Genomic DNA, 25,848 nt, shown 5'->3' with positions numbered 1-25,848 from the left:
GAATGGGAGAAGTTGTCACCCGAATATTTGAGGAACACTTTGCAAGTTTCAGGAAGTGTGTGAAGGCAGTTAATGAGAAAGAAGGAGGACACATAGAATAAAAACATTTTCTATGATGTACATTTTCTTGTGGCAAATAAATTCTCATGACTTTCAATAAACTAATTGGTCATACACTGTCTTTCAATCCCTGCCTCAAAATATTGTAAATTTTGCTTCCCCACCCTGTAAATTTATGAACATAGTTGAATTCAGAGACAAACAATTCAGATACTTATTTTCAGTGCAAAAAAAATTCAGATACTTAATTTCAGTGCAAAAAAAAAAATTCAGATACTTAATTTCAGTGCAAAAAAAAATTCAGATACTTAATTTCAGTGCAAAAAAAAATTCAGATACTTAATTTCAGTGCAAAAAAAATTCAGTGCTACAAATTCATTGTCTTTTATAATTCAAAATCTGATGACCGATTTACTTCCATAATATTCTGTCTTAAACCAGACACAGGTCGGAACAGTCATCAGTTCATCTACAGCTTTTACTCTCTTGATGCATTTTGGGTGACGTTTGTACACACATTAAACCTGGAGCAGACCAATCGTCTGTTTCAAATGAAGAAGGCTGCAGTGTCAGAGAACTGACATGACCCTTAAAGAACCTCAGCTTATTCATGAAAAATCAAATGCTGCCTTCAGTGACCTCCATGGTTACTTCTGTATTGCGTTGGGCAATGGGGCGTTATCAAAAAAGAAATATTCGTTCTCTAATTTTGTAAGGGATCTACGCAGCCAGACACTAAAAGGAACATCTGAGCAGTAAATATGAGGCCTGAGAGCCTGAGGATCCATCTGATGCCCAGAGACCCTCAGATTGGGTAGAGTTTTAGACAAGTTGGGGTTAGTTCGGGTCAGGGGTTAGGGAAGGGATAGGGTTTGGGGAAGGGGTAGGGTCAGTTAGTTTGGGGTGGGGTTAGCAGAGCTGCAGTAGACAGACAGAGTACGGACATGGCCACCAAACACAGGACAACAATAATAGAGGAGGGGGAAGTTTGTACATCACTGTGTTTTATCACAAACCACAGGACAAACTGAGGTGGGGGTTTGTCTTTGTGCACAGTTAACCACAGGAATATTTACAGCTGGGTCTGCAAAAACCAAACCCATGGCTTTAACCTTTGACCTCTGAGTTTGGGTTTGCATGGAAGGAAAGAAAGCCATGAGAGACTGCATTAGAGCAGAGAGTGGCCCCCCTGGGGTCAGCAGAACTGGCTCAGGCGGTCTCAGATGGTCTCCTTTTCATTCTGCAAAGCCTTGAACAAACCCTTCCTTTTGGATTCTGATGGAGTCTGTACTGTCCAGTTTAATTCTACTGGGATCAGTAACAGTCACACCTGTTTGGAAGGAGCTTCCATGTGGGTCCGGTCTGAGTCTGACCCTGGAACACTGTCGTACAAAACCCTGTGTGTGTGTGTGTGTACTGACAGGTACTGTGTAGTACTGTGTATACTACCAACAGTGCAGAGTACATGTCTGGTTCATGAATATTACATCATCCTATCCCACATGATGATGATGATGATGTTGATGGTGGTCACTATGGTAACTCCTTTTACCATTTGGCTTTTTTTTTATACATGTAAAATCTTGTCAGCCTCGTAGCATAATTGGCTAAGTCTTTAGTCTTTAATTTTTTCCCCCAGGGCCAACTGTAAAGTTCCACACATATCCCGGGGGTGGGGGGGTGGGGGTTTGAGGCAGTTATACTATAATGCTTTAAATAGCATTTCTTTTTGACACTTATCATAGTTTACATTTGTTTCACTTTGTACATTTGTTTTTTTACTTTGACTTTTCATTTGTTTCCATTGTTATGCAAAGACAGTATTCTAAGATACGTCTTTTTGAACTGTGTACAGTCTGATCTGTACGCTCTTTTCTTTGGAAAAGGAATCTGCTGGTAGACTTCTGTGAGTGTGTTTGTAGGTGAATAATCCCAATACCATGTGTCCAAATGTTCTGCTCTGGAATGGACCTTTGGATCCTCCTTTTCTGTCCTCCAGTGGTTGAAGTGCAGGCGGCTGAGTGGAAATAATTCTGTTCAAACTGGTGTCAATCACAGTTGGCTGTGGTAGTAATGCTGCACAATGATAAAACATTTGTCCCTTGTTTTGAAAGTTGTTTTTTTTTTTTTTTTAATTGTGTCATTCAAACATTGGGGTTTCATTCTGAAAAGTGAAGCAAACATTAAAAAGTCATTTTATGAATTAGCATTACCTTGATTTGAGTGTGATAAATTCTACGTCCTTCTGGGAGACAGTGGTCTATAGAAGTAAATCTGTGTCATCAGATTTTGAATTATAAAAGACATTGAATTTGTAGCACTGATTTTTTTTTTTTTTTTTTTGCACTGAAATTAAGTATCTGAATTTTTTGCACCTGAATGTTTGCATCTGAATTTATTGCGTCTGAATTTTTTTACTTCTAAATTCATAAACATAGTTGATTTCAGAGACAAACAATTCAGATACCTCATTTCAGTACAAAAAAAAAAAAATCAGATACTTAATTTCAGTGCAAAAAAAAAAAAAATCCAGATATTTTATTTCATTGCTAAAAAATCCAGATACACTGAACTAAAATATAAATGCAACACTTGTTTTTGCTCCCATTTGTCATGAGCTGAACTCAAAGATCTAAAACTTTTTCTGTGTACACAAAGGTTTATTTCTCTCAAATATTGTTCACAAATCTGTCTAAATGTGTGTTAGTGAACACTTCTTTTTTGCTGAGATAATCCATCCACTTCACAGGTGTGGCAGATCCAGATGCTGATTAGACAGCATGATTATTGCACAGGTGTGACTTAGGCTGGCCACAATAAAAGGCCACTCTAAAATGTGCACTTTTATCACACAGCACAATGCCACAGATGTTACAAGTTTTGAGGGAATATGCAGTGGTCATGCTGACTTCAGGAATCTCCACCAGAGCTTTTGCCTGTGAATTGAATGTTCATTTGTCTACCATAAACCATCTCCAAAGGTGTTTCAGAGAATTCATGAAGAAGACTGTGTGAGGAAAATGGTGGTCACACCAAATACTGACTGGTTTTCTGACCCCCCTGGACCACCCAATACAGTAAAAGTGCACATTTTAGAGTGGCCTTTTATTGTGGCCAGCCTAAGGCACACCTGCGCAATAATCCTGCTGTCTAATCAGCATCTTGATCTGCCACACCTGTGAGGTGGATGGATTATCTCAGCAAAGGACAAAGGAGAAGTGCTCACTAACACAGATTTAGACACATTTCTGAATGATATTTGAGAGAAATAGGCCTTTTGTGTACATAGAAAAAGTTTTAGATTGAGTTCAGCTCATGAAAAATGGAAGCAAAAACAAGTGTTGCATTTATATTTTTGTTCAGTGTACTTAATTTCAGTGCAAAAATAATTCAGATACTTAATTTCAATGCAAAAAAAAATTCAGATACTTAATTTCAGTGCAAAAAAAATCAGCACTACAAATTCAATGTCTTTTTATAATTCTAAATCTGATGACACAGATTTACTCTCATAGAGGTCGTTGACATCTTGATTAGAGGACGCTGTTGGTGTCAGTGCTTTTTCTTTATCCTATGTTGTGTTTAAAGCCATGTTTTTCCTAAACTGCACTTCCTTCCATTGTTGGTTTCCATTTCCTACTGAAGGTAGAGTTTTCCATGAGTGTCTCCTTCCAAATGCCTGTGGGGGAACTGAAACGTCTGTGTGACATGCAGGCAACGTACAAGAGACAGAACATCCGACACACAGACAGAGAAAGCAAAGTGTAAATAGAGCAAAAAAAGTACCTGCTGGAGTATGAATGATTAATACAAACAAATAAAGAATGAATGAAACCCACCTGTGTGGCTTTTTTAAAGACATTTTCTGTTCATGGTGGACAGGGTTATTATTGGACAATGGAAACTGGGAGTTGTGTGGTACAACTGTGGAAGTATCTGTGTCATCAGATTCTGAATTATGAAAGCCATTGAATTTCTAGCACTGATTTTTTTTTTTTTGCACTGAAATTAAGTATCTGAATTTTTGCACCTGATTTTTTTAATTCTGAATTTATGAACATAGCTGAATTCAGAGACAAACAATTCAGATACTTAATTTCAGTGCAAAAAAAAAGAAAAAAATAGGACCAATGGCCCTGTAGCTTCGAAATGAAATGTATCCAGATGCCATTTATTATCACCCAGTTATGTGTATTTATTATTTTACAGAAATAGCCCATGTTTTGGTCATATTCCAATCAGATCTGTAAAAAATGTAAATTCCAAGCTGATATCATTGATACTGATTTATTGGATCAATCCACTTCCTATCTCTTATAATGGGAAAATTTTTCAAAGTCGCACCAAATCCAGAATCAGATCCGAATCGAAATAATTTCAATACCTTGTGTTGACATCATCATACAGAAGCTGTATACCAAGTTTGAAGTCAATCAGAACTGGAGTTTGGGAGAAAAAGACGATTGTAATTTTTTCCCCATAAGAGCCCATGTTAAATTTTCTGTTAGTTCTCGGATCCAGAAGAAGATCCTGATCAGCATGTGGACATTATGTTTGGGTCATCTCCCCATCAGGGCTGGACTGTAGAAATTTACACTGGATATCATTTATATTTACTGAGTTATTGCATCGATCCACTTCCAATCTCTTATAATGGGGACATTTTTCAAAGTCGCACCAAATCCAGAATCAGATCCGGATCCAAATAATTTCACTAACTTTTGTTGACATCATCATAAAGAAGCTGTTTACCAAGTTTGAAGTCAATCGGAGTTGTAGTTTCAGAGAAGAAGATGATTGAAATTTTTGTAACGGACGACAGACGCCGCACGACGACAATAGCTAACAGCCTGTCGGCTGGTAAGCTAAAAATCCAGATACACTACTGGTCAAAAGTTTTAGAACACCCCAATTTTTCCAGTTTTCTATTGAAATTCCAGCAGTTCCAGTCCAATGAACAGCTTGAAATGGTACAAAGGTAAGCGGTGAACTGCCAGAGGTAAAAAAAAAAAAAAAAAAAGGGTAAGGTCAAACAAAACTGAAAAATAATGTACATTTTAGAATTATACAGAAAGGTGAACAAGAAATGGGTTAACAACTTAAAGCAGTTCTGCAGCAACAGAGGTTGATCAAACCTGGAAAGTTGGTGCTACCAATTCCTCCAGGTGTCTCAACGTTTGTGACTTCCTTCAACCCCCTGTGTCTGCAGAAAAGTAGTGTTGAACACACTTTGGTACCATACCGTTGGAGCATTATTTGAACAGTACTGGACTGCAGAAAGTAGAGTGTTACTATAAAAATGGAAAAGAAGAAAAGGTGATTAACGATAGAAGAGACACAGAGCATCAGAACGCTGAAAAATGTAGGTCTGTCCTACAGAGAAATGTCCAAGAAAGTCCAGGTGTCAGTCAGTCCAGTTTCCTTCACCATCCAAAGGCACTCAGAAACTGGACTGGGAAATGCAGACAGAAGAGGTGTGGCAGAGCCAAAGACACAACAGAACCAGAAGACAAGTTTATGAGAGTCAACAGCTGGAGTGAGAGGAGACTGACAGGACAACAGCTGAAAGCACAGAGAAGATAGTGGAGGAGTAAACGAGTCTGAGTTTACACTGGGAACAGAAGACTGAACAGTGTCAGGTTTGATCAGTCCAGAACCCCTTCTTCCAGTCTTCAGTAGTCCACTGGTGCTGTTCCATGGCCCAGACAAGCCTCTGTTTCTGTTTCTGAAGTCTCAGCAATGGCTTTCTTGCTGCCATTCAACCCATCAAACCTTCAACTGCGACTTATAAACATTAAGGCCCTTCTAAATGTTTCACTGCACACATCAACCAAATGTTAAACTCTCTTCTTGTACCACATTTTACATTTTGTTTGAGCTGATCTTTGCTGTTTTTATGAGGGACAACGCAGAAAGTATTACTTTAAAAGTCAGAGCAGACTTCCTTCATGTGGATTTTTGGTTTCCATGTATATTATTGACAGTCTGTTACATACTGTATCCCATCAGGTGATGAAACACTGCAGTGTTTACAACTCCACAGTTTCTTCTGCAGAGTTAAAGGTCCCGTATTATGCAAATCTCACTTTGTGAAAGTTTTCTTATAATAGTGTGTGTTGCAGTAGCCTCATTATGAGGTTCGAATTTGAAAACTGTCGGTTTCCTCCCTGCCTTGCTACACCACATTTAGGGGCCGTTTACACGGCGTCGGATTCAGTCGACCCCGGGAAGTGAAAATGGAGTGGAGGTCCAAGTGCTGCTGGCTGCACAACCACAAGGGTGGAGCTCCCTAGCGCTACTGAGCATGCGCTCAACTCCACAGAACACCGGAAGTGAGTGGTAGAGCCCAGCTCTTCTAATAAAAGTTCATTCAAGATATTATTCATGAGTCAAAGGAGGCCAAACTTCTGGAACTTGTATTTTGTAAAATCCCACTCATCCTATAGGAATTCTCTGAAGTTTTGAGTGTCCTAATGTTGAGTTTTTAATGAGTTTATCGTCCGTGCTAACGCTAGCATGCTAAGTTCGCCGCTATGCTAGCCATCCATTGTGTGTGTGTTATCAGCAGAGCAGACCTTGGCAATGTTTGTTTTAGGAAAATAGGAGCATGTTTGGATTTTTATACAGAATTTGTCTTAAGTATTTTATGTTTAACAAATTTCATTGATTGTTTCTTTACAAATTGGATGATTTTCAAACAAAATCAGTGACATTTTTGAAGGGTTGTTCAAGAAAAATGACCCCATCCAGTAACTGTTCCAAAATGTTAGGATTCTTAAAAATCTGTCGGTGTTTTTGTTGATTCATCATGACAGCTGAAACCTGATGGTCACCACTGGATGCAAACATAGTTTCAATGATCCCTCAGAAAACATTCACCTGGACATGGCATTGTATTGTATTTCACAGTTTATTATGATTTCATTGGGCTTTGTCTGTTAGCAAGGATTTGGATGAAATTTTCAGGAAATGTTGATACTGGCAAAAGAAACAAATGATTACATTTTGGTGGTGATGGGGGGGTTCAATTAGTTTCAATTATCCCTCAGAAAACATTCACCTGAACATGGCATTGTATTGTATTTCACATTTTATTTTTAAGCGGCTGTCAGGGTTTTTCTTTTATATTTTAGTTTTTATACTCTTTTATATACATTGATACTTTTTTATGGCACCTAGGACAGTTGCACTTTTTTCATTTCGTTGTACCTGTACAACAATAAAGACATTCTATTCTATTGTTGTTGTGGCCATGTGAAAGACATCTGAAGTTACTGTTTCAAAACATAACCCCATTCTCACTTATAATTTACATCTTTACATATATTGCATATTCATTTATTTTACAAGTTTTGTCAAATAAAAACACAATAGTTCCATTGTAGCCGGATGTGTTGACCAACACATTTAACACAACATCAGTGACATGAAGATAATCTCCTTTAATTAATCTTAAACCACAGGTGTCAAACATGCGGCCTGGGGGCAAATCTGGCCCGCCAAGGGGCCCAATCTGGCCTGTGGGATGAATTTGTGAAATGCAAAAATTACACAGTAGATCTTTGAAAATCAATGGAGTCAACATAGTTTTAATTTAGGTTCCACATCCAGGCCAATTCAATCTAAAGTGGGTCAGAACCAGTAAAATAGTCTCATAATAACCTATAAATATTGAAAATGTCAAATCTTCTCTTTTTTTTAAGTGTAAAAAAAAAAGTAAAATTACATGAAAATGTTTACATTTACAAACTATCCTTCTACAAAAAATAGGAAAAACCCAAAGAAATATGAACAACCTGAAATGTCTTTAGAGAAGCAAATGCCATTTTAACAACATTCTGCTTGTTCCTAAATGTTTTGTGTATTTGTAACTGTAATGTAAATTGTAATGTACATGTGTAAATGATAAACTGAAGCAGAATATCGTTAAAATTGCACTTATTTTTCTTAAACTGCACTTCTTCCCATTAAATTATGAAAATGCTCACTTTTATAAACTATCCAAAAACAAAACAAAACTGAATAACCTGAAAAAAACTGAAATTTCTTGAGAAAAATAAGTGCAATTTTAACTATCATGCCTCAACTGATCATTTATACGTGTGCATTATGGACCGAATTGTTAAAATTGTGCTTAATTTTCTTTTTGGGTAAATGTAAATGGAACTATTGTGCTATTCTTCTGTCTAAGACTGTTATGATTCTTTATTTTTGTACTATTATGTATATTTTGCAGGTTCACATATTTGTTAAATTTCATTGCATGTTCTGAATAAATCAATAAACTAAAAAAAACAAGACATTTCAGATTGTTCATGTTATTCAGATTTGTAAGGAAACTTTGTTGATGTAAATATTTTCAATAGCAATAAAATGTGAATAATCTGAATATGAACAACCTGAAATGTGTAAAGAAAATTAAGCACAATTTTAACAATTTGATCCATAATGCACATGTATAAATGATAAGTTGAGGCAGAATATTGTTAAAATTGCACTTATTTTTCTTAAGAAATTTCAGTTTTTTCAGGTTATTCACATCTTTTTTGTTTGGATAGTTTATAAAAGTGAGTATTTTCATAATTTAATGGGGTTCTTTTGCACTAAAACAAATACAAAAATTTGTAGTTGTCATTATTTCTAGGTTATTCTGTTATTATTTTACTGGTCCGACCCACTGCAGATCAAATCAGGCTGAATGTGGAAACCTGAAAGAAAATGAGTTTGAGAGCCCTGGTTTACAGAAAAGGCATCAAAACATCCACCATTTTCCTGACAACTTTCTTAAATTAGACACTGATTTGTTGAACAGACCAGGCAATCAGAGGAAGCTGGTGTTTTACAAAAAAAACAAAACATTTATTTTCCATGGAAAATACCGTAGATTTTTTTTGTGTCTCCAAAGCTTTAACCTGGAAAGAATTATTGAAATTCTCTGCAGTAAATTTCACAAAACCATTATTAGTTCAAGATTTAGAGACGATTCCCTTGTAATTCATCTCAACGGAGCCATAATCCATGAGAAATGAGGCTTTAAACAGTGATAAATAAACCGAAGACTGGACTGGACACACTTGGAGAACCAAACAGAAGTAGAGCATCAACAGAAGAAAGAGAAACTTTTGATAATAGGATGAAATGAACTGACATGAGCACCGTCCACGAACATGTGTGTGTCATAAACCAGGGCTCTCAAACTCATTTTCTTTCTGGTTCCACATTAAGCCTGATTTGATCTGCAGTGGGTCAGACCAGTAAAATAATAACAGAATAACCTATAAATAATGACAACTACAATTTTTTGTTTTTGTTTTAGTGAAAAAAAAACTCATTAAATTATGAAAATACTTAGTTTTATAAACCATCCAAACAACAAAGATGTGAATAACCTGAAAAAACTGACATTTCTTAAGAAAAATAAGTGCAATATTAACAATATTAATAGGTTTTTTGCACTAAAACAAAGACAAAAATTTGCAGTTGTCATTATTTATGGGTTATTCTGTTATTATTTTACTGGTCCAACCCACTGCAGATCAAATTGGGGTGAATGTGGAACTGAGCTAAAATGACTTTGACACCCCTGTCCTAAACCACCCAAACTGTCCCATTTAGAGCCTGGTCATTGTTCGGAATCGGACTCGGAGTCACTGTAGTCTGCCACCAGGGACGGGACTCCTCCAAACCCTCGGTCTGGATCCTTCCGCGGTTCTTCGTCCGCCTGCCCGCCCGTCGCTTCCTGTCCGACCGGTGATAAGCCGACCGCTACGTCTGAGGCTTCCTGTGCGGGAGTGACCTTTGACCTCTGTCCGTCGCGTGCGTTGACCTCGGGGTCTGACCTCCTTCTGGTGACAGCAGCACAGGGTTGGCCTTTGACTTCTGAGGGCCCTGTGCGTTTGCGGATCAGAGGGCTGTGGGTGGAGCCCAGCGCTTTGGCCACCGCTGCCTCTTTGCCCTGCAGACCCAGCCGCTGGAGCAGACCGCCTGCAGCCCCCCCCACCCCGAGTGGAGCTGAGGAGGGGTTGAACCACGACCGACTGGAGATCTCCTGACGTTTGCTGTGCTGTTTGTCCTCGAAGGCTGAGAAAGGAAGGGAATAAAAGACGACATTTTGAAGTATTAAATATTGACACTGTTTAACCCTTTCATGCATAGTGGTCACTAAAGTGGACAGCTATTCAAAGATGTTCACTTGTGTATTCATGGATTTTGTGGACGCTAGGAATGTAACGATATGAAAATTTCATATCACAGTTATTGTGACCAAAATTATCACGGTTATCATTATTCCTGGTGCGGATGGCTCCCTGAGACAGCGCCTCTTCCTTTACTTTTACTTTCTGGTCCTCTTGTGCTCAGTCAGTCTTTTTAAGTGTGTGAGTGGGTAGTTGGGTGGTACTGATGTTTAAACTTATATGTAAAGCACTTTGTGCTACATCCTCAGTGTATGAAAAGTGCTATATAAATAAAGATTGACTTATGATTGATTACCGTGGTATTGTTGAAATTGTGCTCAAAATGTTCAAAACGTACTGGTACACACACTGAAATAATTTAACCAAGTTGTATTTTGAAAAAAAAACAAACAAACAAACAAAAAAAACAAACAAATAAAATATAGGCACAATGTACCTTCTGTTACAGAAACATTCAAATATTAACCCTTAGTGGTCTGAGCCTATTTTGTCCGTTTTTCAGTCCTTTTGATTTTGCCTTTATATACTATATAAACAAATGTTTACTATACCCATGTTCAGTATCTTTTTTTCAGCACAACTTCATCTATATCATCTGTCTATTATTTTTTTCACTTTAGCCTACTACAAAACCATAAAAGGACAAAAAACAAAAAAATATAAAATCCGATTTGAAAAATGTATATAATTTATTGCATAAATAACACACAGATGCTTAACGAACCTTTTCACAGACTTTAAAAGTGAATATTGGTTCCAAATATTAGGTATAGAAAATTAAAATTGTAATAAATTAAAACTATACTCAAATATTTGACATAAAAGCAGATCTTTACTTAGGTGTTTTCTCTGGAAAAGTGCAGTAATCAAACACGGTTATCATGATAATTAGAATTTAAACAGTAATACTAACTGTCTGCAATTTTACAGCGGGTTATCGTTATACCAGTAATTGTTACATCCCTAGTGGACACTTATGCATCATCTCATACACTGCAATTCATACCATTACTGTAACTTTGCTGTTCTCGATAAACCTGATCTGCACTAACATGTTTGAGTGTAAATCAGTGGCTTGTTATTGTTAGACTGTAATTAACAGATTTTTTTTTTTTTTATCTCCATGAATTGAGTAGTGACTAGTATTAGAGTATAATAAAATGTGAGAAAACAACAGATTAGCAGCCTTAAAAAAGTTTTTACTTCATAGACATTTTTTAAAATTTATTTATTTATTCATTTATTTATTTATTTAGAATGTGCAAAGAAACAAAATAAAACAAAACAAAGCAAATTAAGACAAAAACAAAATAACTTTTAAATTAACAGAATCTACCTCCAAGTACGTGCAAGTCTGAATACACTGGTCTACAAGGAAAATGCTTCCAGAATAAAAGTAATGAAATTTTACCACATGAGAGTCACTGATAAAGAAAAATCAAGTCAAAAATGCTGGTTGGCTGAACTTTCCAAGATACAGCCTTGGGTCAAAATGTGAAATTCAAGAATTAACGAGAGAATGGGTTTGACTCAAAAGGAATATTTGTCTCAGAGCTACAAGATCTACTTCAAAACACTGTCTGCACATTAGAATACATTCACTTTATAGGTTCTATTTAGTGCAAGATTTCTAAAACTATTTTATAAATGTACATAAACCAATATATATGTGTAATAACACTTAATCATATACCTTGAAAACATCAGCAAACCGGCACTTTTGTCATTTATTTTCCAATTAATCTTATTAAAATACACAACATTTAGCACATTTAATGTCTGAAGTAAATCATTTCTAAAAAATTGTAGACCAGTGATATCAGTAAAGCTTCAAATATTAAGGACATGGTGTCAAGTTGAGTGTATGTTTTTGCAACATTAGTTCAATATTTGGAACACTAATAATTAACACTGCTTGACAATTTCTTAGAAAATATCTGCTTCAGATGTTAAATGTGATACATCTTAAGGCCCTGTCACACCTGGATGATTTAGGCAGCGTATGCTGACGTATGACAAATTTGGTGAATACGTTGGTGTACAGCAAATAGGATATGGATGAGTTTTGTATAAGTTCAGAGCACGCTGAAATTAGGGGTAAAAGAAAGTATCGGTTCTGCAATATGTCGCGATATTTCATTTCACAATACTATATCGATATTAAAAACTACTGTATTGATATTTTTAGGCATTTATTCAAATGCAGATATTGTGGAAGTTCATTTTAGTTTTTTAGTTTTTCTTTTTTATTTATATTTTGTTTATTATTAAACACTCTTGTATTAACCCTTTCATGTATAGTGGTCACTGCAGAGGACAGTTACTCTACAGCTGTTCTCTTGTACATTCATGGGTTTTGTTGTTGTAGTTGCATATCAACCAACACAGTGGAACTGTAGCAACATATTTGAGTGTACATCAGTTGCTAATTGTTATTAGACTGTAATTAACAGTTTAAAAAAATGTTGTGTTTTGTTGTTTTTTGCATATTATTTGAGTGAGTAATAACCACTATTATAGTATGTTAAAATGTGAGAAAACATCAGATTAGCGACATTAAAAAAAACATTTATTTCATAGTTTTCACACAGTATGACAGTAAATGCATGTTTCTTTGCTTCAAAAATTAAATGCATGGTGTCCAGCTGAGTGGATATTTTTGTTAATCCGTGAAAAATAGGTTCATAAAAAAATACAATTACAATAACATTGTTTTTTCATGCCTAAAAAGGAATAAAAACACTCAGGAAAAAAATCTTGATTAAGGTTCTCATAATTCATGCATGAAAGGGTTAAATAATGTTAGTTCCTTTGTTGGGATTGAACTAAAATCCTGTTCTGATGTTAGTTGTGAACTAATAGAATATGAACATTTGAACAGGATCTGAAACTGGAATGTCTGTAAAACAGAATTTCAGTTTGAACACAGGAACATTTTGTGATCTAACATTAGATCCTGGTTGGATCAACTAAAAATGTGTTTAGTATTTGTGCAGATTTCTGCTGTAATTCAATTCTTCAAGGAAATAATCATTTAAAAAAAATAAAATAAAAAACTGCCTTTTTAACAGTATCATGATATATTGTGATATATCGTATTGTGATCCTACTATTGTGATTTGTATCGCATCACCAGTTTCTTGCCAATACAGAGCCCTTGCTGGTATAGGTCGTAGTACAACCAGGTCAAGGCCATTCATTGTCAGAATTTCCAATTTTGGCCCCAGACTGTATCTGTGAAAGTACAACCAACCAACATTTAGGCCTATGGATGTTTCTTTATTAGTGACTGAAATTTGGTCCAGTTGAACTGCTTTTATTCTGGAAGCATTTGACTTGTAGACTGGTGTTACCATTGACAAAACAACATATGAAACAGAATTGTCATTATAAATAAACTCAGACCTTCTATTTTGTGTGATTTCAAAACACAAACACCCTCAAACACATCTTTCTGAAGTCGACATGTTTAAAAGGCCTTGCTGTTTGATTGCTGATTCTAAAATAGTCTGTTTCCAAAACAATCCCGAGCCTCCGTTTCCAACAGTAAATGCGTAACCCTAACCCTGACGCATGTGTTCAGTGAATGTGTGTGGAACAGCAGTGCACATGCTCACAGTCGGGGGCCTGGTAGGTGAGCAGTGAGGCCAGTTTCTTGTCCTCCTCCTTCTCCGGCAGCAGTGGGATGGACAGGTTGGTTCGCATTCTCACAGCGTCGTCCTTCTCCTCCTGCTCAGCCAGAACTTTCTTCTCTGTCTGGAACAGCAGGTCAAGCAAAACGGCTCGATTGGTGACAAATACACCATCATTCATAAGCAACAGTCAGGTTTTCTAATCTTATTACAGGATTCCCACACATTTTTCAAGGTCAAATTCAAGCACTTCTAAGGGTCCTTTTCAGATTTTTCCAGCACAGTGCCTTATCACCAAGGTTATTATCATTAACGAAAACTAATGAAATGACAAAAACTAGAATTGAAAAAAAAAAACACTTTCGTTAACTGAAATAAATAAAAACTATAATTAAAAGAAAAAATGATAACTAACTGAAACTGTATTGTGTGTTTACAAAACTAACTAAAATGGATTAAAGTTATGGATAAAATTCCCTTTGTTTTCATCTTTGTCACTGTCAGATTGATACAAAATTGATTTATTTCGCTCTAGCAATTTTAGCTAGCGGCACCATACGACACTTGACGGTCCGTCACTTGTGGTTTCCAGTCGTCTTCTGGTCCCCACTCTACCTGGAAACATGGAGACTAAAGTTGGGAGAAAGCAGCAGAGTCCTGTCTGGGATTTATTTGAATACGACGGAGAAGAAGAGAAAAGATATGACAAAACTAAAATTAATACTAAAACTAAACTAAAACTAAGCATTTACAAAAAAAAAAGAAAACTAACAAGCAAGGTTTTACACTGTAGCAGTAAAACTATTGGTTGAATTCATACCTAATTGGGTTTATAGATTACCACTGACCCAGAATAAATGTCATTACATTTTGGAAAAAGAAGGTGAAAGTTCAAATTTTACATGATTTTTTAAAATCTTCCCATTTACTTATAATGGGTGACATATGTTTGAGGGGCAGGGCTTGTTGTGCCTGGCACCACATGTTCAAAATGCTTCACCTCTCTGTAAGCAGCTTTGACTTGGCATCTAACCTGGCAGAGTTCATATTAAAAATACATCAATAACTCTGATTGAATGCCATCCTAGTCTTCTCACAGCCCACAGTCTGACTGCTGGGACTGTTTTCTTATGCCTGAGGTCCAGAATGTTGGTGTTATCACCAGAGTGATCAACACAGATTGGTTTGAGTCTTTTTTGTTTTGGTCTGTCTGTTTTTTGGACTTGTGTATATTTGTTTTCTTCTTTTGGTGTTCTGTTTGCCTGTTTGATACCTGACTGTTTATGTGGATGTGTTTTGTGGGGATGCCACCTGGATGTTTAAGGTTCAAGGTTACTTTATTTCTACCCATGGGTAGATTTGTTTTGCAGACATAGTGATTGCTTTGGCATTAATTGAACCTGTTCAGCAGGTACTTGATCAAGTGTCAAGACAGAAAGTGCTCAGCGTTCCATCATTCATCAGTATAGCAGCATGGAGAAGTAAAAGAATAAAATGAATAAATAAGATCAAATAAATAAAAACAAGATGCAATAAAACACAATAAAAAACCTCAAGAAGATAAAAACAGTCTCTGGGATAAAAACCAGGATAAGAACATAAAATTTAAAAATTAGATGTCACAATAATAATAAAGAGAGCAAAGAAATAGGATAAATAACTAAAATAAGTAAATAAAGGGCAATGTCACTATTTCCTATTGAGCTCAGTGACGGCAACAGGAACAAAGCTGTTTTTATAAAACTGTGTCCTGCACCTTGGGACAAAAAACCTCCAACACAACTTTTATAAGATATGCTTTAATGATGTCAATGTTGTTGATATGGAAAAATTATAAATAAAGTTGCAATAAAAAAATAAAGAAAGAAATAAATCACATCAGAGTTAGAATTGTAAGTACTTTCAAGCACTTCAACTGAAATTCAAGCACTTTTCAAGGATTTCAAGCACCCGTACAAACCCTGTTATTATTTCACAGTAAGTTTTTTTTTATTTATTATTATTTTTATTATTAGGCATATTAATGCAAATCTCCCTGTAGTGACGACAAAGTTAAGTATTAATGCAGTTGCCTCCTGGACAGATCAGTGCCCTACCCTGAACTTCCTGCGGAGGGTGCTGTTCAGGTGGAAGTCATCCTTCCATCCAGACTGATGGTCCTGAATCTCTGACAGAGAGGGCAGGGCCTTCGTCAGTTTCTCCTTGTCTTTCCCACCGTGGTCCAACTTGTACATGGCATCTGTCTCCAGTTTCTCCTTCTCTGTTCGCTCTGAACAAAACACATTTAAGACAACATTCATGAGGATCGTAGAAAAAACACACACAAAAAAACCCCCTAATATTACAAAGTAGTGAATTGTAGTGAATGGGCCCATGAACACACACTGTCACTAAAGCTGGAATGGACTCTGAACAAGTTGTGGACTTTGTGGAGACTTTAAAAAAAAAAAAAAAAAGCTTAAGACACTGTTGTTCAAGCAGGCTTTTGAATTCCGAACTGACAAAGTCTGCTACAACTGACTGCACTTTATGTATGTATAGCATTTTAATGGTATTTGAATTGTATTCTTAATGGTATTTTAATAATATTTTTAATGGTATTTTAATTTTATTTTATTGTATTTCTAATGATATTTTAATTGTATTTTATTGTATTTCTAATGGTATTTTAATTGTATTTTATTGTATTTTATAAATCTGACCCGGACCGCTTTCGTATGTGGTCCTAAATCTGACCCAAATCACTTTCATATGTGGTCCTAAATCTGACCCAGACCACTGTCATATGTGGTCCTAAATCTGACCCAGACCACTGTCATATGTGGTCCTAAATCTGACCCAGACCACTGTCATATGTGGTCCTAAATCATTTTGCTTTCTTCTTTTCCTCAGCTGATGAACACTAAACTGTATCTGTACGTCAAACTACTTGTTCTTGAACAGAACAGGAGTGCATACCTGTGGTGAGGATCTGTTCGTTTTCCGCCATGTCCCAGCGCTCCTCCTTCCTTCGGGCTCCACTCACTATGACGTAGTCACAGGTCTGTGGATCGGTCTGCATTTCAATGTAGTTGACACAAAGGTGGCACTTCATCCTAAACCTGGTGGTTAATTGAACACATGTAAACAAACAAAAAAAAAAATTAAAAAGGAAACATTCTGTAATAGGATTGTTGTGATGTTTAGGAGTATATACTTCATATTTTACAATGTGTCTTCTGTTTTCTGCTGAGGCTACGTTTAGATCACAGGTGTCAATCATGTGGCCCGTGGGCCAAAAGTGGCCCTCCAAAGGTTCCAATCCAGCCCACGGTATGACAAAGTGCAAAAATTACACTGGAGATATTAACAGCCAAGAGCAGGGCTGTCAAACTCATTTTGGTTCAGGGGCCATATTTAGTCCCAATTTGATCTCAAGTGAGCCAGACCAGTAAAATAATGACTCAATAACCTATAAATAATGACAAATCTAAGTTTTTCTTTTTGTTTTAGTAAAAAAAAACAAAAAACAATTAAATTATGAAAATATTTACATTTTACAAAAAAAGATGTGAATAACCTGAAAAAAAAATTAAATTTCATTTGAAAAATTAGTGCAATTTTAACAATATTATGCTTTGACTTATTATTTATACATGTACATTTACACACAGTGTTACATAAACATTTGGTAACAGGCAGAATATTGTTAAAATTTTGGAGTTTGGAACTAAAATTTGAACAATTTCTACAATATTACATCAGTTATTATTAACACAACTCCAGATCACAGTGGATCCATAAATGCACAAAACATTTAGGAACAGGCAGAATATTGTTCAAATTGCACACTTCAGGTTGTTCATCTTTGTTTTTACCTCTGCCAAGGAGGTTATGTTTTTGGTTTGTCTGTCTGTCTGTGTGTGTGTGTGCAAGATAACTCAAAAAGTTATGGACAGATTTGGATGAAAATTTCAGGAAATGTTGATACTGGTGCAGGGAACAAATGGGGGGAGGGAGAAAATGAGTTTGAGACCCCTGGTCTACAGTTAAAGGTTGCCATAATTGAAAAGCCTCTTGACGTAAATATGACTCATGACATTCAGCTGTACATGAACTGTTCATAAAACCAACATCATTTTGATTATGTTGGACCACAGTAAATGTTCATGGCTTGAGCAGACGGTCTGGTTGGTGTGAGTTTACCTGTAGATTGGCGTGGTGTAGTAGTTCCCCACTTTCTTCTTCTCTGCATTGTATCGAACCCCTGTACAAATGCAACAACGGTGTTATGATGTCATATCCGACTGGACCAAACTTATTATTATTATTATGATGATGATGATGACTTGGAGCATAGCTTTCTCCAAACTTACCCATGCCAATGTGATTTTTGCAGCCATCACACCAGATGTTGTAGGGCATCTCAAACCTTCACAGACAAACATGTGGAGTTCAATTACACTTCGGGACTGGATACTTGACTTTATATCAACTTCATATTTTCGTTTTTACCTCCGCCAGGAGGTATTGTGATCACTTTGCTTTGTGTCTTTGTTTGCGTGTTTGTTTGTTAGCAACTTTATGGGAAAATTATTCCAACCATCTTAACCAAACTGTACCCACAGATAAGGCTTGGCCCTGAGACCAACCCATTAAATTTTGGGCCAAGTAGGCCAAAGTTCAAGGTCACAGCAAGGTCACAAAATCTACCATTTTCCTATCTGTCATCACTGAGCAATTTTCCAAAATTCATCAAAAATTCAAAAAGACTCTGATTAGCCTCCAATTTGATCCACTCATAGCTTAGAACAACATCTTGTATCTGGCACAAAATTGTCCGCATCCACTGTGGAATGTGGACTCTGTGGACATTTCAATTTTACATTAAAAATCCCATTTACCACACATTTTTCATTAGAACTCAACAAATATTGATTGGAATTGAATATAATTTGACATACACATGACTGGTACCAAGCTTCAGCTTTTTCTGCTGTTTGGAACAACCTTGAAACTGTTGAATTTAAAAAGAAATAGTCGATCCACACATGCACACCGTTCAGGGTGCTTGGCGGATGTTTGCGTTCTCTGAACACTTGTGTTGGAATTAAAACTATCCACAACCTTAACTTTATCATAAATGCATTACCAATATGTTTTAGGTTTATTTATTAAAGCGTCTTAAAATAACTCAGATATTGTCAGATCCTGTCATTATTTTTCATTATTTTATTTACAGAGTTTTTTCTATTGCTGCTGCAACCCTCTGGAACTCCTTTCCACCTTCTATCCGACACTGCTCTGACTTCAACACCTTTAAATCCCTTTTAAAAACTAATTTATTTAAGATCGCTTTTAAATGTTTAATTTTAATGTTTACTTGTTTTATATCCGTATACCTGCCTTTTGCACCTGCTTTTATCTGTTTTTAATGTGCTTGGTTTCTGTTTTTATCTGCTGTACGTAAAGCGTCTTTGAGTTCCATGAAAAGCACTATACAAATAAAATGTATTATTATTATTATTATTCTTATTGTGAGTGTGGCGTATAACTCACTAGCTGTGAACCTCGGAGTTCTTCTGTACGCGTCACATATCAGTAAACAAAGGGTCTGGAATTCCAAGTTTTCTGTTTCTTGTCTAAAGCTGAAACGATTAATCGATTAGGTGCTTGAAGTGAATGCAGAAATTCATGACTCGATTAATCAACTCCAATTGATTGAAGGGAAATATTCTATTGCAGTTTTCCTGAACTGAAGCTTCTTTGTGCGTAACAATAAGCATCTGTGTGAAACACAACAGTGGAACCAATGTTTAACAGCAAAGAAATGAAGGAAACAAAGCTGTGATTCAGGAGAATTGTGGTTGAATGATTTTTTTTGGAACAGTCAATTAATCGTTTCAGCTCTATTCTTGTCTTTACTTAAAACTTAAATTTGTACAAACGAAAGATTAATTCCTAAATTACATGATGGTAAAAAAGACTGTGATGCTCCTGGGCTCCAGGCTTCCGGTTCCGCTTGTCTTTCTTTACGTTTTATAATCTTAGCAGCCAACAGGATTGCATCACACAATGATGTCAAGACTTATGCTACTATTACTTAACATTCATATAATATACATAAATTATACATAAGAAATCAAATATAAATATGACTTTTTAACTGAAGCACAAAAAATGGCTCTAACATATTTTGGCCCCTAATTGACTAGGCCTTAGTGCAGTGGCTCCCAACCTTTTTTGGCTTCTGACCCCATTTTAACATCACACATTTCTGTTGACCCCAGACATTCAAAGCAGAGACTTTTTTTTGGCTAAAATTAATTTGTTTTTGATCATGTAATAGTTTGCTATGCTATGTTGCAAATAAACATTAATTTTAGACAACATTTAGACTATATAATGTAAATTTTTATTAGTTCTAATTTTTAAATTTTTAAAATAAATTATTAGAAATTTCAAGCGACCCCAGACATTCAAAACGGAGACATTTTATTTGCTAAAATTAATTTGTTTTTGATCGTGTAATAGTTTGCTATAATCTGTTGCAAATAAACGTTAATTTTAGGCAACATTTAGGCTATATAATGTAAATTTTTATTAGTAAGTTTAAATTTTTTATCAATTACTAGAAATTTCAGGTGACCCCATTTGAATTCCAGGTGACCCCCACGTGGGGTCCCGACCCCAAGGTTGAAAATCACTGCTTTAGTGTATCAATTACTAACTTAAACTCAAATAAAGAGCCATAAATATTCTACGATATCTCAGTTTATACAAGTGAGTCTTCGTTTTCGTTCAACATTCTCCCTATTATCCCCTATTATTTTCCATTCCTCCTTTCAGTGAATACGAGTCCATATCTAACCTGATGATGAGGATGCCCTGGGACAGTTTCCTGGCTCTCTCCCGAAGGGCGTGAGTTTTATGGTAGCCATTGAGGGAGCCATGCTACAAAACAGTAGTGACAGAAGTTCATTATCATGTTAATACAGAAGCCAAGGTAAAAAAATAATATTTTTCTGGCAGGCCGCTACTAGAGCTTGTGGGAGTACAAACCTTTGCCGGATCAAAATCCGGAGGATAGTATTTGTTTGTTCCTTTTCTTTCACCCTGTTAAAGTAAATAAAAACATAAATTAAAGCAATTTTGTTAATGTTAATGTTGTGACATTTAAGTCTATTGAGAGTGAAAATATTACAATGTACACATCATATCAGGTAGAATAGAATAGAACAGAACAGAACAGAATAGAATAGAATAGAATAGAACAGAATAGAATAGAGTAGACTTTTTTTTGCCATTTGCACAGATACATTGCAGTATAGGTACAATCAAATTTTTGTGCGTTTCCCTGGGTCACAGAGTTAAAAAAAAAAAGACAAAACATAAACACAGTTAAAACATATAAAAACATTTATTGCACAGACAAACAGATATAAACAGATAAACAAAACTGATATAATAAAAAAACAAACTTACCATAGTGGTGCGTTGTGGCTCTTATCAATAGAGAAGGATTCAACCGTTTATACTAAACAAAACAGAAAATTGTGACGAACTTTAATATCACCAACAGTTTGTAAAATGAAACATCTATTTGCATGATACACAAAGAAACAGTCCCTGAGTTAGTTGGTTAAACTTTTTAATCTCATAAGTATGACTTTTTAATCTCATAATCATAATTATGACTTTTTAATCTCATAATTTAAACTTTTTATCTCATGATTTAAACTTTTTATCTCATAATTATGACTTTCTATCTCATAATTGTGACTTAGTATCTCACGAGTCAAACTTTTTATCTCATTTGTGCTCCTGTGACCAGGGGAAACAATATTGAGTGGGGATCCGGACCTTGGCACAACACCTGTAGACCGGCACCAAAACCACTACTGTCATTTGTCATTCGATTCAGACAGTCCCGAATTTTCTTTGACTGAAATACTACAGTCTCTTACAAAAGCGAAACATCTGTTGGATGTTTTTAACGATACAGTTATTCAGATTTTTGCTCAGTGTGGTGACATGTCTCAGTCTAGTCTGCAGCCAAGCCAACATTAGCACTAGCCACCTAGCTACGTATGCACCACTATTCGGCTAATTCTTACAAAAAGAAGCGGCGCATGGTTGGGTTACAACTGTAATCAAATACTTTTTGTATTAAAATTCATAAACGTGTATTTGTCTGAGTTGACCAGGATTTTATTAACAGTAAAATACAGGTTACTTACTAAATCTTTTGCAGCGTCTGTACAACAACATCCAAACATAAGAGGGCTGATGGGTACAGGAAGTGAGATAACAGCTTCCGGAAATGGCGTTTTTATTTATTTATTTATTTATTTATTTATTTTTAAATTTAATTGAACTTGTGAAAATTACAAACTTTCAACGATGGTAATAATACAGTAATACAAATCAACATAAATCAAATAAAGTACAAAAATCATGGGGATATGTAGGGCAAGAGTAAAAATACATTCAAATACAATACAGTGCAAATCATTAGACATTTTAAATTAACATATAGAAGTAGAGATGCAACAGAGAAGACTTTTTAAATTAAAATAATAGATAACAAGCAATGTCCTGGCTTATTTTCACTGCAGTTTTGCTTTTTTTCTAATTTTCTTAGGGAAAAGATAAACATTTTAAATTTGTTTGTAAATCCAGAAAAAGAGGGCTTGTTATTTCTCCATTTTGCACAGTGTATATGATAATTACCCAATAATAAAATTATATTAAGGATGAAATGGCGTTATGTTGCAGGGAATTTTTTTGTTTGTTTGTTTTGTTTTGTTTTTTTGGCACAAAGCAAATTTACACATCAAGAATGGGAAAATATTAAAGAAGAGTAATACAGAAAAAATTCTGGGGTCGCCAGAAATGTGTGACGTTAAAATGGGGTCTGGAGTAAAAAAAAAAAAAAAAAAGGTTGGAAACCTCTGTGTATTCCAAAAAAATGTTGTCTCTGTTCCAAATGTGGTACCTTATTGGAATAATCTCTTTCCAAACCTAAAATGGAAGAAAATCTGGTGTTTACCCACTAAATATTTAATAATAAACAAGATAAAAGAAGTTTCTTTCAAATTAATTAATCATTTCTGTCCTTGCAAACTGTTCTTGCAAAGATATAAAAAGGATATCAGTGTGGATTGCTCCTTTTGTAATCAATCAGACAAAAATGTATATCATCTCTTTTGGTCCTGTCCCTTCTCAAATATTTTCTGGCAAGATGTCTATTTTTTTATTTGTCAAAATGTAATTTCTGATTTTTCTTTTACTTATTCAAAAATATTGTTTGGTATCTTCTCATATCCTGCTAACAAATCAGATCAATATTACATAATCAATCTAATTATATTTTTGGCAAAATACCATATTCACTAATCCAAATTCTCAAATCTCAAACCTTCTTTTTTAATTTTTAAAACTGAGCTTACCCAGAATATTTCAAATATTCAGTACTCTAAAAATAGAAAAGCCATCAAAACCACTGATTTATGTGACAGATTTGAACTTTGTGTAATTTGATATATTATTTTTATTTGTATGTTTTGTCCACTGGCTATGTTCTGTTCATGTCATGTTAGTATATTAATATTGCATTGTACTTGTCATGTCCTTACTGTACTTTGTACAACATTAAACAAATAAATATGTTGGAGGAAAAAAATGTGAAAAAGAAAAAAAAAAAGGTTGGAACCACTGAACTAAACCCTGATGATGTACACTCCGTACAGTAGGTGGCGGTATTCACCTGTAACTGTGGTTATGATCTGCCAATAGACGGAGAGAAAAACAAGCAGAAGAAGAAGAAGAAGCCGAAAGAAACGTGTTCGGCTCCACTCGGTGTTAACTCCTCTGTTCCGGTTCTGTTCTACCTGTTGGATTCCGCAGACATGGAGTCCAAACCGGAGCCTCATAAACGGTTCATCTGTTCGTTCTCGGGCTGTTCGGCCGCTTACAACAAACAGTGGAAACTGGACGCGCATTTATGCAAACACACTGGCGTCAGGCCTCACGCATGCGCACACCCCGGCTGCGGGAAGTCCTTCTGCCGCCCCTACCACCTGGCCAGGCACGAGCTCAGCCACACCGGGGTCAAACCGTTCGTCTGCTCCGAGGACGGATGCACCGAGGCCTTCACCACCAACGCCAACCGGGTCCGACACGTCAGCCGCGTCCACGTGCACGAGCCCAAGAAGTACGCGTGCAAGTGGGACGGCTGCGGCCTGGAGTTCCGGAAGAACCACCAGCTGAAGGCGCACATGTGTGAGCAGCACAGCCGGCTGCCCCCCCCCTACCGGTGCACCGCAGAAGGGTGCACCATGAGCTTCACGGTCCCCAGCAAACTGAAGAGACACGAGAAGGTGGGTTAGGAGGAGCAGCTAGTCCCAGAGGGGCCACATGGGGTGGGTTAGGAGGAGCAGCTAGTCCCAGAGGGGCCACATGGGGTGGGTTAGGAGGAGCAGCTGGTCCCAGAGGGGCCACATGGGTCCGAACATGTGGAAATGAAAGCATGGTTCCAACTGTCAGTGGGTTAGAGGAATAATAACACCTAGAATATACCAGGTGTGTGTGTGTGTGGGGTGACAGGATGACAATACACATGTATCAGTCTGTTTTATATTGTGGGGCAGTTTTGTCAAATATCCTTTATTTATATATATATATATATATATATATATATATATATATGTGTGTGTGTGTGTATGTACAATGTGTGTTTATTTATTGTTTTTTTTCTTTTTTAAACACATAAAACAAAAGAATAAAACAAAACAGGCTGGGAGCAGTCTGAAAATAAATAAAATTATATATGCACATACACATGCACTGAAGTTAAGTATCTGAATTTTTTTTTTTTTGCAACCCCCCCCTCCCCTCCCAGGTGCACAGAGGTTACCCCTGTAAAGAGCAGGGCTGCACCTTCACTGGAAAGACCTGGACTGAGTACCTGAAGCACAGACAGGAGCAGCACAGGCCTGTCTTCAAATGTGACCAGTGCAACAAAGTGTTCAAGGACTCCTGGTTCCTGAAGCAGCACCAGCAGGTCCACTCCGACACCCGCAGGGTCTTCAAGTGCCCCAGGGACAGCTGTGAGCGGTCCTTCACCACCGTGTTTAACCTGCAGAGCCACATCAACTCCTTCCACGAGGAGCTCCGCCCCTTCGCCTGCTCCCACGAAGGCTGCGGGAAGACATTTGCGATGAAGCAGGGCCTCCAGCGCCACGCCGCCACCCACAATCCGGACAGGAAGCAGCCCAGGAGAGCCCGACCCAAACGATCCCTGGCGTCCAGGTTAAGCGGCTACAGCGAAGCCAAGGCAGCGACGAGCAAACGGGTTAAAGAGAAAGAGTGTCCGCAGAAGGCGGAGCTGCCCGGTCCAGTGGAGCTGGTGTCTCTGCTGCAGGACACGTCCTTACTGCACAGCACAGCGGCGGTGGACGCTCATGGACACATGACGCACACCCTGAATACACCTCTGACCGTGTAGAGTCCAAACTGGGGCTGTGAGAAAATACCAGTTGTGCAATATATTGCGATATTTCATTTCACGATACTGTAATGATATTAAAAAGTACTGTGTGGATATTTTTAGGTATTTATTCAAATGCAGATATTGTGGAGGTTCATTTTAGTTTTTAGTTTTTCTTTTTTGTTTATATTTTATTATTATTTAACAGTCTTTTATTAAATAATGTTAGTTCCTTTGTTGGGATTGAACTAAAATACTGTTCTTATGTTAGTTCTGAACTAATAGAATATGAACATTTGAACAGGATCTGAAACTGTAATGTCTGTAAAACTGAATTTCAGTTTGAACACAGGAACATTTTGTGATATAGCATTAGATCCTGTTGGGATCAAATAAAAATGTGTTTAGTATATGTGCATAATGTGTTTAGTATATGTGCATATTTCTGGTGTAATTAATTTCTTCAAGGAAATAATCATTTAAAAACAAG

At 36.5% G+C, this 25,848-nt stretch overlaps 2 protein-coding genes across 5 annotated transcripts; one reads left to right on the top strand and one right to left on the bottom strand.

Moving 5' to 3' along the window:
- Positions 1–6,990: 6,990 nt before the first annotated feature.
- On the bottom strand, positions 6,991–22,167 carry yju2b (YJU2 splicing factor homolog B). 4 transcript variants are annotated; one of them, XM_030122144.1, is made up of 11 exons: positions 22,108–22,167; positions 21,353–21,404; positions 20,930–20,983; positions 20,739–20,821; positions 18,244–18,299; positions 18,074–18,134; positions 16,847–16,989; positions 15,985–16,157; positions 13,874–14,012; positions 9,642–10,140; positions 6,991–7,511 (listed from the first exon to the last, which is right to left on the bottom strand). In XM_030122144.1, exons 2-10 carry the CDS (start codon positions 21,353–21,355, stop codon positions 9,683–9,685), a joined length of 1,170 nt encoding a protein of 389 aa, XP_029978004.1. In that variant the 5' UTR covers positions 21,356–21,404; positions 22,108–22,167; the 3' UTR covers positions 6,991–7,511; positions 9,642–9,682. The 4 variants fall into 4 exon arrangements, with proteins under 4 accessions (XP_029978004.1, XP_029977220.1, XP_029978773.1 ...); XM_030121360.1 differs by having other exon boundaries at positions 9,658–10,140; XM_030122913.1 differs by lacking the exon at positions 6,991–7,511 and adding an exon at positions 9,048–9,059 and having other exon boundaries at positions 9,658–10,140.
- A 1,530-nt stretch (positions 22,168–23,697) lies between these two features.
- Positions 23,698–25,520, top strand: LOC115411515 (transcription factor IIIA). Its single transcript, XM_030124024.1, has 2 exons — positions 23,698–24,249; positions 24,771–25,520. Exons 1-2 carry the CDS (start codon positions 23,779–23,781, stop codon positions 25,374–25,376), a joined length of 1,077 nt encoding a protein of 358 aa, XP_029979884.1. The 5' UTR covers positions 23,698–23,778; the 3' UTR covers positions 25,377–25,520.
- Positions 25,521–25,848: the final 328 nt, after the last annotated feature.

The sequence above is a fragment of the Sphaeramia orbicularis genome, chromosome 1 (genome assembly GCF_902148855.1).
Source record: "Sphaeramia orbicularis chromosome 1, fSphaOr1.1, whole genome shotgun sequence".
NCBI classification, from domain to species: Eukaryota; Metazoa; Chordata; class Actinopteri; order Kurtiformes; family Apogonidae; genus Sphaeramia; species Sphaeramia orbicularis.
Note: the sequence above shows the minus strand (reverse complement) of the source record. Positions and strands in the feature narration are given on the sequence as shown.

What these genes read in the sequence shown, in the direction of transcription:
- yju2b (XM_030122144.1), bottom strand. An exon ending in CAAAAATCACATTGGCATGG is followed by an intron (nt 18,135 to 18,243) that starts GTAAGTTTGGAG and finishes GCATTTGTACAG; the next exon opens with GGGTTCGATACAATGCAGAG. An exon ending in CACCTACCAGGCCCCCGACT is followed by an intron (nt 10,141 to 13,873) that starts GTGAGCATGTGC and finishes TTCCTTTCTCAG; the next exon opens with CCTTCGAGGACAAACAGCAC.
- LOC115411515 (XM_030124024.1), top strand. Translation starts at nt 23,779, where the DNA reads ATGGAGTCCAAACCGGAGCCTCATAAACGGTTCATCTGTTCGTTCTCG. An exon ending in AACTGAAGAGACACGAGAAG is followed by an intron (nt 24,250 to 24,770) that starts GTGGGTTAGGAG and finishes CTCCCCTCCCAG; the next exon opens with GTGCACAGAGGTTACCCCTG.